General features: G+C 49.1%; 1 protein-coding gene across 2 annotated transcripts; it reads left to right on the top strand.

The window, feature by feature from the left end:
• Positions 1-692: 692 nt before the first annotated feature.
• On the top strand, positions 693-14,784 carry ALDOA (aldolase, fructose-bisphosphate A). 2 transcript variants are annotated; one of them, XM_056536970.1, is made up of 9 exons: positions 693-716; positions 4,675-4,797; positions 7,115-7,326; positions 7,480-7,534; positions 11,661-11,821; positions 12,806-12,889; positions 12,978-13,152; positions 13,239-13,438; positions 14,351-14,784. In XM_056536970.1, exons 2-9 carry the CDS (start codon positions 4,686-4,688, stop codon positions 14,444-14,446), a joined length of 1,095 nt encoding a protein of 364 aa, XP_056392945.1. In that variant the 5' UTR covers positions 693-716; positions 4,675-4,685; the 3' UTR covers positions 14,447-14,784. The 2 variants fall into 2 exon arrangements, with proteins under 2 accessions (XP_056392945.1, XP_056392946.1); XM_056536971.1 differs by lacking the exon at positions 693-716 and adding an exon at positions 748-771.
• The last annotated feature ends 1,555 nt before the right edge of the window (positions 14,785-16,339 follow it).

The following is a 16,339-nucleotide window of genomic DNA, read 5'->3' as shown; positions in this document are numbered from 1 at the left end:
ACACTATATGAGATGCTCTGCAGTAACACTATATGAGATGCTCTGCAGTAATACTGTATGAGATGCTCTGCAGTAATACTCTATATGAGATGCTCTGCAGTAACACTATATGAGATGCTCTGCAGTAACACTATATGAGATGCTCTGCAGTAATACTGTATGAGATGCTCTGCAGTAATACTGTATGAGATGCTCTGCAGTAATACTCTATATGAGATGCTCTGCAGTAATACTCTATATGAGATGCTCTGCAGTAACACTATATGAGATGCTCTGCAGTAACACTATATTAGTCATACAGTAATGGTCTCTATGAGATGCTCTGCAGTCTGTGATGTACCGGAAGTCTGGGGGAGGGGATGCCGGGCAGGGATAACTGTCAGTGACGTAATCGCTGGTGCTGTGATCGGCGTCACGTCTGCATGACGTCATCACTACATGTATGTGTCACATGTTCCGTGTCTCCCCCGCACATGTATTCTGGTGATTATTATAATGTGTTCTTAGGGGGACTACAAGTCTAAGCCAGACCGCCCCTCCCCTCCGCTCTCCCGGCCCCTCATCACGTCTGCAGCTCTATAACCCCCGGTGACCTTCACATGATGGGGCTCTGTGCGGTGTGTGGCCCTTTAAGAGGAAGCCCCGCCCACACAAGTTGGTACATGACGTTCTGAGCCCGAGCACTGAGAACCATTCTACGGGAGAACAGACAGGAGGTGAGAGGTGCGGTACCGGGGGGGGGGGGAGAGGTGCGGTACCGGAGGGGGAGAGGTGCGGTACCGGGGGGGGGGAGAGGTGCGGTACCGGAGGGGAGAGGGGGAGAGGTGCGGTACCGGAGGGGAGAGGGGGGAGAGGTGCGGTACCGGAGGGGAGAGGGGGAGAGGTGCGGTACCGGAGGAGAGGGGGAGAGGTGCGGTACCGGAGGGGAGAGGGGGAGAGGTGCGGTACCGGAGGGGAGAGGGGGAGAGGTGCGGTACCGGAGGGGAGAGGGGGAGAGGTGCGGTACCGGAGGGGAGAGGGGGAGAGGTGCGGTACCGGAGGGGAGAGGGGGAGAGGTGCGGTACCGGAGGGGAGAGGGGGAGAGGTGCGGTACCGGAGGGGAGAGGGGGAGAGGTGCGGTACCGGAGGGGAGAGGGGGAGAGGTGCGGTACCGGAGGGGAGAGGGGGAGAGGTGCGGTACCGGAGGGGAGAGGGGGAGAGGTGCGGTACCGGAGGGGAGAGGGGGAGAGGTGCGGTACCGGAGGGGAGAGGGGTGTGTGGAGGGGGTTTCCTTTAGGAGAGGGGGTACAGTGAGAGGACTATTGAGAAGGGGTGTGTACAGGGAGGGGGTGCAGGGAATGGGGGTGATTAGAAGAAGGGGGTAGGTGGGGGGGGGGGCACTGTGGGCTCAGGAGCTGTATGGGGGGGACATGGCATTTAGTGATGGGACAGTGGGTGACTAGTGAGGTCATGGAGGTGGGGCAGGGGGTATATGGGGATCACAGGGTATGGTAGGGATGAGGAGGGGGGGTATATAGGAGGCTGATGAGGAGGGGGGGTATATAGGAGGCTGATGAGGAGGGGGGGTATATAGGAGGCTGATGAGGAGGGGGGGGGTATATAGGAGGCTGATGAGGAGGGGGGGGTATATAGGAGGCTGATGAGGAGGGGGGGGTATATAGGAGGCTGATGAGGAGGGGGGGGTATATAGGAGGCTGATGAGGAGGGGGGGTATATAGGAGGCTGATGAGGAGGGGGGGTATATAGGAGGCTGATGAGGAGGGGGGGTATATAGGAGGCTGATGAGGAGGGGGGGTATATAGGAGGCTGATGAGGAGGGGGGGTATATAGGAGGCTGATGAGGAGGGGGGTATATAGGAGGCTGATGAGGAGGGGGGTATATAGGAGGCTGATGAGGAGGGGGGTATATAGGAGGCTGATGAGGAGGGGGGTATATAGGAGGCTGATGAGGAGGTGCAGGGGGTATATAGGAGGCTGATGAGGAGGGGGGGTATATAGGAGGCTAATGAGGAGGGGGGTGCAGGGGGTATTTAGGAGGCTAATGAGGAGGGGGTATATAGGAGGCTGAGGAGGGGGTGCAGGGGGTATATAGGAGGCTGATGAGGGGGGGTATATAGGAGGCTGATGAGGGGGGGTATATAGGAGGCTGATGAGGAGGGGGGTATATAGGAGGCTGATGAGGAGGGGGGGTATATAGGAGGCTAGTGAGGAGGGGGGTATATAGGAGGCTGGTGAGGAGGGGGGGTATATAGGAGGCTGGTGAGGAGGGGGGGTATATAGGAGGCTGGTGAGGAGGGGGGGTATATAGGAGGCTGGTGAGGAGGGGGGGGTATATAGGAGGCTGGTGAGGAGGGGGGGGTATATAGGAGGCTGGTGAGGAGGGGGGGTATATAGGAGGCTGGTGAGGAGGGGGGGTATATAGGAGGCTGATGAGGAGGTGCAGGGGGTATATAGGAGGCTGATGAGGAGGGGGGGTATATAGGAGGCTAATGAGGAGGGGGGTGCAGGGGGGTATTTAGGAGGCTAATGAGGAGGGGGTATATAGGAGGCTGAGGAGGGGGTGCAGGGGGTATATAGGAGGCTGATGAGGGGGGGGGTATATAGGAGGCTGATGAGGGGGGGTATATAGGAGGCTGATGAGGGGGGGTATATAGGAGGCTGATGAGGAGGGGGGTATATAGGAGGCTGATGAGGAGGGGGTATATAGGAGGCTGAGGAGGGGGTGCAGGGGGTATATAGGAGGCTGATGAGGGGGGGTATATAGGAGGCTGATGAGGGGGGGTATATAGGAGGCTGATGAGGAGGGGGGTATATAGGAGGCTAATGAGGAGGGGGTATATAGGAGGCTGAGGAGGGGGTGCAGGGGGTATATAGGAGGCTGATGAGGGGGGGGTATATAGGAGGCTGATGAGGAGGGGGGTATATAGGAGGCTGATGAGGAGGGGGGTATATAGGAGGCTGATGAGGAGGGGGGTATATAGGAGGCTAGTGAGGAGGGGGGGTATATAGGAGGCTGGTGAGGAGGGGGGGTATATAGGAGGCTGGTGAGGAGGGGGGGTATATAGGAGGCTGGTGAGGAGGGGGGGTATATAGGAGGCTGGTGAGGAGGGGGGGTATATAGGAGGCTGGTGAGGAGGGGGGGTATATAGGAGGCTGGTGAGGAGGGGGGGTATATAGGAGGCTGGTGAGGAGGGGGGGTATATAGGAGGCTGGTGAGGAGGGGGGGTATATAGGAGGCTGGTGAGGAGGGGGGGTATATAGGAGGCTGGTGAGGAGGGGGGGTATATAGGAGGCTGGTGAGGAGGGGGGGTATATAGGAGGCTGGTGAGGAGGGGGGGGTATATAGGAGGCTGGTGAGGAGGGGGGGTATATAGGAGGCTGGTGAGGAGGGGGGGTATATAGGAGGCTGGTGAGGAGGGGGGGTATATAGGAGGCTGGTGAGGAGGGGGGGTATATAGGAGGCTGGTGAGGAGGGGGGGTATATAGGAGGCTGGTGAGGAGGGGGGGTATATAGGAGGCTGGTGAGGAGGGGGGGTATATAGGAGGCTGATGAGGAGGGGGGGTATATAGGAGGCTGATGAGGAGGGGGGGGTATATAGGAGGCTGATGAGGAGGGGGGGGGGGTATATAGGAGGCTGAGGAGGAGGGTATATAGGAGGCTGATGAGGAGGGGGGGTATATAGGAGGCTGATGAGGAGGAGGGTATATAGGAGGCTGATGAGGAGGAGGGTATATAGGAGGCTGATGAGGAGGAGGGTATATAGGAGGCTGATGAGGAGGAGGGTATATAGGAGGCTGATGAGGAGGAGGGTATATAGGAGGCTGATGAGGAGGTGCAGGGGGTATATAGAAGGCTGATGAGGAGGGGGGGTATATAGGAGGCTGAGGAGGGGGTGCAGGGGATATATAGGAGGCTGGTGAGGAGGGGTATATAGGAGGCTGATGAGGGGGGGGTATATAGGAGGCTGATGAGGGGGGGGGTATATAGGAGGCTGAGGAGGGGGTGCAGGGGATATATAGGAGGCTGGTGAGGAGGGGTATATAGGAGGCTGATGAGGGGGGGTATATAGGAGGCTGATGGGGTAGAGCGTCCTGATGTTCTGTGGTATATACGTTGTATACGTTGCTCTTGGCACAGACCAGATGACCTGATGCGGCGCCCGCTGCTCTGTCGTCTGTGTCCGCAGGCGCTGGCAGTGTAGGGGTTAATCTTGGCGCTTCATGTCACCTTGCTGAGCTCCTCGGTTTCCGCAATACACGTTTCCTGCTTTATCACTTCCTTGCGGTCTGAGACATCACTGAGCAGACGGCATCCTTAACCCCTGGTGGTCCGCAGCGCAGCCGAGCGCCCTTCACGTCTCCTTCACTGTCACTTTCCCCGGCTGAGTCTCTTCCTGACTTATTTTTAGACGTCCATGTTTGTGGGCCGGACCCTGCGGGGGGCGCTGGAGATAGAAGACTCTAGAAATAGCTGATGGTGCAGCGTCCTGGCGCTGTCAGGGTTAACCGTAGTGCGTCAGGGCTGGGTTCGGCTCTATAGGTGTGTCACGTTACCTGCGCCGCCCGGCCCTTACTGAGGATTAGGCTCTCCTGTGTGTATTGTAAACAGACCATAAAGGGGCGCTGCCCCTTTAAGACGATCACCTGACACCCCCCTCTTTTCTGTCTCCGCAGTACGCAGCACCATGCCTACCGAATTCCCCGCCTTTACTGCCGAGCAGAAGAAGGAGCTCCATGACATCGCTCAGCGTATCGTGGCAACCGGCAAGGGCATCCTGGCAGCCGATGAGTCCACAGGTAAGCGCCGCCGCCGCCGCGTGTTGTCGCTAATCGGAAAATAAAACATCACTGCTTTCTGACATTGTCACCATAGCAACCGCCAACAAAAGTCGGCCATGTTGGAATCCAAGCTCCGCCCTGTGCCATTCATCGCCATTGGAATCCAAGCTCCGCCCTGTGCCATTCATCGCCGTAGTTGTTGACGCCATTTTTCATTTTCGTGATTTCATTGACTGATTTTACCTAAAATGACGGACACCATTTACCGTGTATACTCGAGTATAAGCCGAGTTTTTCAGCACGATTTTTCGTGCTGAAAACACCCCCCCTCGGCTTATACTCGAGTGAACTCTCCGCCTCTCAATCCCTTCTCAGTGGTCCTCAACCTGCGGACCTCCAGAGGTTTCAAAACTACAACTCCCAGCATGCCCGGACAGCGTGCTGTCCGGGCATGCTGGGTGTTGTAGTTTTGAAACCTCTGGAGGTCCGCAGGTTGAAGACCACTGATGGCTGTCCGGGCATGCTGGGTGTTGTAGTTTTGAAACCTCTGGAGGTCCGCAGGTTGAAGACCACTGATGGCTGTCCGGGCATGCTGGGTGTTGTAGTTTTGAAACCTCTGGAGGTCCGCAGGTTGAAGACCACTGATGGCTGTCCGGGCATGCTGGGTGTTGTAGTTTTGCAACATCTGGAGGTCCGCAGGTTGGAGACCACTGATGAAGGGATTGACAGTCGGTGATGATGATGATGATGGGGTCTGGATGATTACATGGGGGGATGATGTATTTCCCACCCTAGGCTTATAGTCGAGTCAATAACTTTTTTTCCTGGGTTTTCGGGGTGAAATTTGGGTCCTCGACTTATATTCGGGTCGGCTTATACTCGAGTATATACGGTAGTTGTTCCATTCCGCTCCTACGATGTTGGTGTGACCCCAGCATTAACAGCGCCACACTTGTCCTCAGCTCGCGTGTGGTACTGCAGCTCTGCCTCATTGGTCTTGTCGGAGCTGCAATACCAGACACAACCTGCAGTTAGGTGTGGTGCTGTTTTAGAAGAGAACGGCCATCTTTTTCTTTAACCTTTTTAAAGCCGTGTTTCCCAACCAGGGCGCCTCCAGCTGCTGTAGTCCGGGCATGTGGGGAGTTGCAGTTTTTCAACAGCTGGAGGCGCCCTGGTTGGGAAACACTGCTTTAAATTAAATGGGTTATCCAGAATTACAAAAAACGGCACCCCTGTTTTCTTCAGGTTGTGTGTGGAATTGCAGCTCAATTGTATTAAATTAAAGGGGTGCTCCACTAGGTCACCTGATCAACTGGTGGCAGAAAGCTAAACAGATTTGTAAATTACTTCTATTAAAAAAATCTTAATCCTTTCAGTACTTATCAGCTGCTGTATGTTCCAGAGGAAGTTCTTTTCTTTTAGAATTTACTTTCTCCCTAACCACAGTGCTCTCTGCTGACACCTCTGTCCATTTTAGGAACGGTCTAGAACAGTGGTCTCCAACTTGCGGACCTCCAGATGTTGTAAAAATACAACTCCCAGCATGCCCGGCTGGGAGTTGTAGTTTTGCAACATCTGGAGGTCCGCAGGTTGAAGACCACTGGTCTAGAGTAATAGCAAATCCCCATAGCAAACCTATCCTGCTCCGGACAGTTCCTAAAATAGAGAGAGGCAGAGAGCACTGTGGTCAGACAAAAAGAAATTAAAAAATAAAAGAACTTCCTTTAGAGCATATAGCAGCTGATAAGTACTGGAAGGATTAAGATTTTTAAATATAAGTAATTTACTAATCTGTTTTAAATTTCTGGTACCAGGGGATAAAAAATAAATAAAAATAAATATATAGTGAAAATAAAAAAAATTCTTGGAGTACCCCTTTTTTAAATAGAGCCAAGTTGTAATACCGCACACGGCCTGTGTTCATGTGTGGCACTGTTTAGAAGAGAACAGCCCTCTAAAGCAGTGTTTCCCAACCAGGATGCCTCCAGCTATTACAAAACTACAACTCCCAGCATGCCCGGACAGCCGAGGGCCAAAAGTTGTAACTTTGCAACAGCTGGAGGCACCCTGGTTGGGGAAACACTGCTTTGAATTTAATTGGTTATCCAAGATTAGAAAAAACAGCGCCCCTCTTGTGTGTGGCATTATTACTCTTATCCAGTCACTTCAATGGAAGCTGAGCTGCAGTACCAGTCACAAACTGTGGACAATAGTGGCGCTGTTTCTCAAAGAATGATCGGAGACCCCTTTCAGTGGTACTTGGGGGTCCTCTTTTATGGTACAGGTGTTGGTCAGCGCTTTAACAACTGTGCCCCCCCCCCCCCCCCCCCAACAGGTAGCATCGCCAAGCGCCTGAGCTCCATCGGCGCGGAGAACACTGAGGAGAACCGCCGCTTCTACCGCCAGCTTCTCTTCACTGCCGACCAGAGAGTGAACCCCTGCATCGGGGGCGTCATCCTGTTCCACGAGACTCTTTACCACAAGACAGATGATGGCACTCCATTCACCAAGGTCATCAAGGACAAGGGCGCCATCGTAGGCATCAAGGTAAGCGGCGTCCATGTTGCCAGGGAGAAGATCTGCATCTGGCGGTGACTTTAATTTTTTTATTTTTTTATTTTTTTTATGGATCATTTAATGGCGGTGTTTTTTATTAATTAATTAATTAATTAATTTATTTATTTATTTTTTTTCTATCAGGTCGACAAAGGTGTCGTCCCTCTTGCCGGAACCAATGGAGAGACCACAACACAGGGTAAGGAGGCCCGATGCCACGTTACGTGCCAGGCGGTGTAGAGAGATAGTCAGGGGGTCAGAACGTTTAATAATATTGTAGAACAGTCTCTATGGCATTGGTTTCCAACCAGGGAGCCTCCTGCTGTTGCAAAACTACAACTCCCAGCATGCCCGGACAGCCTTCGGCTGTCCAGGCATGCTGGGAGTTGTAGTTTTGCAACAGCTGGAGGCAACCTGGTTGGGAAAACATTGTTCTATCCCTGCGTTTCATAACAGATTTAAAGGGGTACTCCGGTGGAAAACATTTTTTGGTTTTTATTCAACTGGTGCCAGAAAGTTAAACAGATTTGTAAATTACATCTATTAAAAAAATCTTTATCCTTCCAGTACTTATTAGTGGCTGTATGTTACAGAGAAACTCTGTTTTTTGATTTTTTTTTTTTTTTTTCCTGACCACAGTGCTCTCTGCTGACACCTCTGTCCGTATCAGGTACTGTGCAGAAAAGGGGCAAATCCCCCATAGCAAACATGTGCTTCTCTGGACAGTTCCTGTAGAGGTGTCAGCAGAGAGCACTGTGGTTAGAAAAAAGAGATCCAAAAATAAAAGAACTTTGTTTGTAATATACAGCCACTATAGATGAGCGAACTTACAGTAAATTCGATTCGTCACGAACTTCTCGGCTCGGCAGTTGATGACTTTTCCTGCATAAATGAGTTCAGCTTTCAGGTGCTCCGGTGGATACAGTCCTAGGAGACTCTTTCCTAGGACTGTATCCACCTTTTCCAGCCCACGGGAGCACCTGAAAGCTGAACTAATTTATGCAGGAAAAGTCATCAACTGCCGAGCCGAGAAGTTCGTGATGAATTGAATTTACTGTAAGTTCGCTCATCTATAGTGGCTATATATTACAAAGAAAGTTCTTTTGTTTTTGGATCTCTTTTCTAACAACAGTGCTCTCTGCTGACACCTCTACAGGAACAGTCCAGAGAAGCATATGTTTGCTATGAGGATTTGCCCCTTTTCTGGACAGTACCTGATACGGACAGAGGTGTCAGCAGAGAGCACTGTGGTCAGGAAAAAAAAAAAAAAAAGAAATCCAAAAACAAAGAGTTTCTCTGTAATATACAGCCACTAATAAGTACTGGAAGGATAAAGATTTTTTTCCATAGAAGTAATTTACAAATCTGTTTAACTTTCTGGCACCAGTTGATTTAAAAAATGTAAAAAATCTAACCCCCAAAAGCGTTAAAAATAAATAAATATATTTACATATTTGGTATCGCTATGTGCGAACTATCAAAACATAATGTTAATGATCCCGTACGGTGAACGGCATAAGCGAAAAAAAAATCCAAAAATGCTGCTTTTTATTGTCACTTTAAAAAAAAAAAAAAAATTAATAAAAAATTATCTAAAAGTTTTTATATATGTAAATGTGGTATCAATAAGTACAGATGACGGCGCAAAAAAATTAGCCCTCATACCGCTCTATATACGGAAAAATAAAAAAGTTATAGGTGGCCAAATGAGGGCGATTTTTCGATTACTGATTATGTACAAAAAGTTTGATTTTTTTTTTTTTTATTTTTTTTTTACGCGGTACAAAAATATAAAAGTATCTAGCCATGGGTATCCTTTTAATCGTATTGACCCACAGAATAAAGAACAGGTCATTTTTACCGTAAATTGTACAGCGTGAAAACGAAACCCTCAAATGTGCAAAATTGTGGTTTTCATTTAAAATTCCTCCCTTAAAAAAAATTTTTTTTTTTTTTGGCTTCGCCGTACATTTTATGGTAAAATGAGAGGTTTCATTACAAAGTACAATTGGTCATGCAAAAAACAAGCCCTTATATGGGTCCGTAGATGGAAATATAAAGGAGTTATGGATTTTAGAAGGCGAGGAGGAAAAAACGAAAACGCAAAAATAAAATTGGCCTGGTCCTTGACCCCTTAAGGACCAAGGACGTACCGGTACGTCCTTGGTCCTGCTCTTCTGATATAACGCGGGTTACACAGTAACCCCGCGTCATATCATGGCGGGCCCGGCGTCATAGTGAAGCCGGGACCCGCCTCTAATAGCGCGCAGCACCGATCACGGCGCCGCGCGCTATTAACCCTTTAGCCGCGCGGCTAAAAGTGAAAGTGAAAGTTCCCGGCTAGCTCAGTCGGGCTGTTCGGGATAGCCGCGGCTAATCGCGGCATCCCGAACAGCTGACAGGACAGCGGAGGGCCCCTTCCTGCCTCCTCGCTGTCCGATCGCCGAATGACTGCTCAGTGCCTGAGATCCAGACATGAGCAGTCATCCGGCAGAATCATCGATCACTGGTTTCTTATGAGAAACGAATGATCAATATAATAGATCAGTGTGTGCAGTGTTATAGGTCCCTATGGGATAACAATGATCAGTATAAGAGATCAGTGTGTGCAGTGTTATAGGTCCCTATGGGATAACAATGATCAGTATAAGAGATCAGTGTGTGCAGTGTTATAGGTCCCTATGGGATAACAATGATCAGTATAAGAGATCAGTGTGTGCAGTGTTATAGGTCCCTATGGGATAACAATGATCAGTATAAGAGATAAGTGTGTGCAGTGTTATAGGTCCCTATGGGATAATAATGATCAGTATAAGAGATCAGTGTGTGCAGTGTTATAGGTCCCTATGGGATAACAATGATCAGTATAAGAGATCAGTGTGTGCAGTGTTATAGGTCCCTATGGGATAACAATGATCAGTATAAGAGATCAGTGTGTGCAGTGTTATAGGTCCCTATGGGATAACAATGATCAGTATAAGAGATCAGTGTGTGCAGTGTTATAGGTCCCTATGGGATAATAATGATCAGTATAAGAGATCAGTGTGTGCAGTGTTATAGGTCCCTATGGGATAACAATGATCAGTATAAGAGATCAGTGTGTGCAGTGTTATAGGTCCCTATGGGATAACAATGATCAGTGTAAGAGATCAGTGTGTGCAGTGTTATAGGTCCCTATGGAAGCTGTAACACTGCAAAAAAAAAGTGAAAAAAAAAGTGAATAAAGATCATTTAACTCCTCCCCTATTAAAAGTTTGAATCACCCCCCTTTTCCAATAAAAAAAAAAACACAGTGTAAATAAAAATAAACATATATGGTATCACCGCGTGCGGAAATGTCCGAATTATAAAAATATATCATTAATTAAACCGCTCGGTCAATGGCGTGCGCGGAAAAAAATTCCAAAGTCCAAAATAGTGCATTTTTGGTCACTTTTTATATCATTTAAAAATGAATAAAAAGTGATCAATAAGTCCTATCAATGCAGAAATGGTACCGTTAAAAACTTCAGATCACGGCGCAAAAAATGAGCCCTCATACCGCCCCATACACAGAAAAATAAAAAAGTTATAGGGGTCAGAAGATGACAATTTTAAACGTATTAATTTTCCTGCATGTAGTTATGATTTTTTCCAGAAGTCCGACAAAATCAAACCTATATAAGTAGGGGATCATTTTAATCGTATGGACCTACAGAATACATATCAGGTGTCATTTTTACCGAAATATGTACTACGTAGAAACGGAAGCCCCCAAAAGTTACAAAACAGCGTTTTTTTTTCAATTTTGTCGCACAATGATGTTTTTTCCCGCTTCACCATAGATTTTTGGGCAAAATGACTGACGTCATTACAAAGTAGAATTGGTGGCGCAAAAAATAAGCCATCATAGGGATTTTTAGGTGTAAATTTGAAAGAGTTATGATTTTTTAAAGGCAAGGAGCAAAAAATGAAAATGCAAAAACGGAAAAACCTCCGGTCCTTAAGGGGTTAAAGGGGTTGTGCGCTGCCCTGCAGTTCGGAGCTTCGCTCACAGCGTCCGGAAGTTGATTACTCCGAACGCTGTGTGCGGGCTTCCGTGTTTGCGGCCGCCGGGCGTGACGTCACGCCCGCCCCCTCTACCAAAGTCTATGGGAAGGGGGCGTGACAGCGGCCCCTTCGTGACGTCACGGAAGCCCGCACACAGCGTTCGGAGTAATCAACTTCCGGATTCTGTGAGTGAAGCTCCGAACTGCAGGGCAGCGCACAACCCCTTTAAGATGAAAATGGGCTTGGTCATTAAGGGGTTAAGTGGCACCCGGTAACCTTATGTGTCCTGCCTGCAGGTCTCGACGGCCTTTCTGAGCGCTGTGCCCAGTACAAGAAGGACGGCGCCGACTTTGCCAAGTGGCGCTGCGTGTTGAAGATCTCCGAGCACACCCCCTCTCAGCTCTCCATCTTTGAGAATGCCAACGTACTGGCCCGCTATGCCAGCATTTGCCAACAGGTAAGCAACGCATTGACCTCAAGGTTAGGGCTTCACTGCAACTTTTTTTTTTAGTATAGATACAAGATTGACGTCTTGCCGTCTGCCGTCCACAAGAGGGCGCACAACTCAATGTACTGCTGTGGACTGCGGCTGTAGCCCAGGGCTTATATACTTAAGTAGTCACCGCCCCTTATGACATCACTGTTTTCATTAGTCACAGCTCTGCCTCTTAACCATCAGGCTATGTAGACTAAAGTAGTCATGACCCCGCCCCCCTGTGACATGAGGCTATATATACACTCTAGTAATGGCCACACCCCCTATGAGGCTGTATAGACTTGTAATCATGGCCCTTCCCCTAGGACCATGAGGCTGTATACACTGTAGTAGTCACGGCCCAACCCCCTAGGACCTTTAGGCTGTATACACTGTAGTAGTCACGGCCCCGCCCCCTAGGACCTTTAGGCTGTATACACTGTAGTAATGGTCTCATCCCATAGGACCATAAGTCTGTATACACTGTAGTAGTCATAGCGCTTCTCCTCCTGAAACCATGAGGCTATGTAGACTGAAGTAGTCGTAGTCACAGCCCCGCCCCTTATGACCATGACTCTAGTAGTCACAGCCCCACCCCTTATGACCATGTATAGACTGAAGTAGTCACAGCCCCGCCCCTTATGACCATGACTCTAGTAGTCACAGCCCCGCCCCTTATGACCATGACTCTAGTAGTCACAGCCCCGCCCCTTATGACCATGACTCTAGTAGTCACAGCCCCGCCCCTTATGACCATGTATAGACTGAAGTAGTCACAGACCCGCCCATTTTGACCATGACTCTAGTAGTCACAGCCCCGCCCCTTATGACCATGACTCTAGTAGTCACAGCCCCGCCCCTTATGACCATGTATAGACTGAAGTAGTCACAGACCCGCCCATTTTGACCATGACTCTAGTAGTCACAGCCCCGCCCCTTATGACCATGCTCTTTCTATCCTTCCAGAACGGCATTGTCCCCATTGTGGAGCCTGAGGTCCTCCCCGACGGTGATCACGATCTGAAGAGATGCCAGTACGTCACCGAGAAGGTAAGTGGCTGCGCACAGAGCGAGGGGGGCGGAGCCACGTACGACACATGTGACATCCATCGCTCTAATGGCGTCCGTGTCATTTCAGGTCCTGGCTGCCGTGTACAAAGCCCTCAGCGACCACCACGTCTACCTGGAGGGAACTCTGCTGAAACCCAACATGGTGACACCTGGCCACGCCTGCACCAAGAAGTACACCCCCGAGGAGGTCGCCATGGCAACAGTCACCGCCTTGAGGCGTACCGTGCCCCCTGCAGTCTCCGGTAAGAAGGGGGGCCGCAGTCGGTTGTGTAACGTGATGAGATTCCTTTAGGTCATGGCCGTAATCTCCGGCGTCTCCTTCCTGTAGGTATCACTTTCCTGTCTGGAGGTCAGAGTGAGGAGGAAGCCACAGTTCACCTGAACGCCATCAACAAGTGCCCCCTGCACAAGCCCTGGCCCCTGACCTTCTCCTATGGCCGCGCCCTGCAGGCCTCTGCCCTCAAAGCCTGGGGCGGCAAGAAGGAGAACGTCAAGAACGCTCAGGAGGAGTACACCAAGCGCGCACTGGTATGTAGACCTGGCGTCCACCGCTGCAATCCTCCACATGACCACTAGGTGGCGAGCATACTTCAAGCCTTCACCTCTAGTTACATCCAGAGCTGCAGTCTCAATTCTGCTGCCTACTGACTGTACTTTAAAGGGGTACTCCGCCCCTAGACAACTTATACCCTATCCAAAGGATAGCGGATAAGATGTCTGATTATGGGGGGGACCCCCGCGATCTCTGATTTGGGACCCCTGACATCTGGTGCAAGGACTGAACTTCGTTCCGTGCCAGATCACTGTCAATGTGGAGCAGAGGCTTGTGACATCACGGTCACGCCCCCTCAATGCAAGTCTATGGGAGGGGGCGTGACGGCAGTCACGCCCCCTCCCATAGACTTGCATTGAGGGGGCGTGGCCGTGACGTCATGAGCCTCTGACGTTCGAAATGAACACCGGGTGCAGCAGGGAGATCGCAGGGGTCCCCCGTGATCAGACATCTTATCCCCTATCCTTTGAATAGGGGATAAGCCGATAAGGGGCGGAGTAACCCTTTAACACCCCAGACTGCTTAGTAGTGATCCCATAATGTGCTTTACACTCTGCTGCACTGCATTATGGGATCTAATATTAATAAAAAAATATATGTATTAGTTATTACTTTAGTAGTATTTAATTTAGTAGTATTATTTATTTATTTTTAGTATTTATTTTGGTAGTATTTATTTTAGTAGTATTAATTTTATTTATTGTAGTAGTATTTATTTTAGTTATTTTTGTATTAATTTTAATATTAATTATTATAAATGTTAGTATTTAATTTAGTAGTATTTATTAATTTTAGTATTTATTAATTTTAATATTATTTATTTTAGTAGTAGTATTTATATTTACTATTATTTAGATATTTTTTATTTTTTTTTCTCCTTCTTTCAGGCCAACAGCCTGGCCTGCCAAGGCAAGTACGTGTCCAGCGGACAGGCAGGAGCCGCGGCCGGAGAGTCCCTGTTCGTCTCCAATCACGCCTACTAAACATCGTGCCCCTCGGTCTCCGTGTTGGTGTCACCGGAGGCTGCTTATGTATATCGTAGTGTGATCCCTGCGCTGCAGAGCAATAAGCCATTAACTGCTTCTCCCATCTGCAGAGCGGTACATGGTTAACCTTCCCCTTGCTGGAGAAAGAGAGAGTGATGGAGTGTCGCCGCTCTGCTGGCTGCTGTGTGCTAGTGCAGAGGGTGTGAATGGTGAGTGCAGCGGACCGGCTTGGTTCTCACGTCTCTGTGCTTCGTCCCTGTTCTCGGCTCTGAGTCACGTTGTCTAATTTATGTCACTGCTGGTGAAACCTCAATAAAGCAGGTAGATGAACCACCCGGCTGTGTGCTGTCTCCTTCCGGGATACGGGGGTGGGGGGGCTTCTTGGGATCAGTGGGGTTGGTCTCGTCTCACTATCGCTGGTTATGACCACGGTCAGAACGACAATCTGCGGGCACCGGGCCGATGCCAGACACTCCATACAGATTATCACACCGTCGTGTCGACTTGGCCATAGACTTCTATGGGAAGGGAAAAAAGCCACAAAAAACACGGTGACGTGACGCCAAAGAAAAACGCCTGTATTTTAAAGGAGTACTCCAGGATATAAAAATATATCCCCTGTCCTAAGGATAGGGAACAAGTATCAGATCGGTGGGGGTGTTCCAGTATGGCGTTCCCATAGAGATGCAGTTGGACACCCCCCTGCGATCTGACACTTTTTCCTTATCCTTTAGGATGGGGGATACATTTTTATATCCTGGAGTGCTCCTTTAAGATCAGTGGTCTCCAAACTGTGGACTTCCAGCTGATTCAAAACTACAACTCCCAGCATGCTGTTGGCATTCTGTGAGTTGTAGTTTTGCATCAGCTGGAGGTGCACAGTTTGGAGACCACTGATATACAGTATCAATGAGGGGAGGGGGATACTTACCGGTGCTAGAGCCTAGGATGATACCCAGAGCTCAAATCTATAGGTGTACACTGTTGGCTGAACGTTTTCTCGCAATTTACATGTACATTCAGCTCAGGTGAGCGTCCATGTGTTCTGAATGGGGGGGGGGGGGCAGTAAACTGCTACAAACTCCTCTGGTGGTCGTTGCGGCCTATGGGAACTGGGTAACTTTTCCTTTGCACAGGTTTTGATAAATCTCCCCCTATGTCCCTGAAATTATCCTTCTCTCTTACACCCCCCCCCCCCCCATATGGTGGTCTCGTTCGGCACTAATGTGTATGGCGTCACGTGATGTAACCGCTTCCATTTTTGTAGAAAAAAATCTGTGACAAATAAAGTAGCGCAGTGAAAATTGACCTGCGCTGCGGATTTTACATTCACAGGACATATTGACCTACTATTGCAAACCCCACATGTTTTGTCGGGTTGTGCGCCAGATTCTGTTGCATTGCACCCGAAATTCTGTCTGCGCCAGATTTTAGGGAAACCTTAGTAAATACAGTGGAAAATAAATTGTATGGAATTAAAACCCACAAAGAAACCTCCACAGCACTCTTAGTAAATAAGGGCCAATGACTTATGGGCCTTTTTTTTTTTTTATTTTCCGCACACCAGATACACATGACTTGGTAGAGATTTGTGATAATTCTGCTTCTTTCCTCATGGGGGCGCTCTGGTATTAGTTGTGTAAAACCAATTTGTGTTACATTTCACCTGACAATCATTCCTATAAAGGGGTATTCCAATAAATGTCCCATAGACCCGGGGACCACCTGATCTCTACAAGGGCTCCTCGCCCCCCTTGGGCCTATTTTGCTTTGGCTGAAGGTAGTTATGAATAGTGATGAGCGTCAGATTCGAATTTGCAATATTTTGTGAATATATTAATGATTATTCGTCCTATGTTTGAAATTCGCATATTCGCTATGTTCATTCAC

The sequence above is a fragment of the Hyla sarda genome, chromosome 8, assembly GCF_029499605.1.
Source record: "Hyla sarda isolate aHylSar1 chromosome 8, aHylSar1.hap1, whole genome shotgun sequence".
NCBI classification, from domain to species: Eukaryota; Metazoa; Chordata; class Amphibia; order Anura; family Hylidae; genus Hyla; species Hyla sarda.
This window is presented reverse-complemented; position numbering and strand designations above follow the sequence as displayed.

Excerpts from the sequence above, each read along its gene's own strand:
- ALDOA (XM_056536970.1), top strand. The coding sequence starts at position 4,686 with ATGCCTACCGAATTCCCCGCCTTTACTGCCGAGCAGAAGAAGGAGCTC. Across the intron at positions 12,890-12,977 it reads GCCAGTACGTCACCGAGAAG|GTCCTGGCTGCCGTGTACAA; the intron begins GTAAGTGGCTGC and ends GTGTCATTTCAG. Across the intron at positions 13,439-14,350 it reads AGTACACCAAGCGCGCACTG|GCCAACAGCCTGGCCTGCCA; the intron begins GTATGTAGACCT and ends TCCTTCTTTCAG.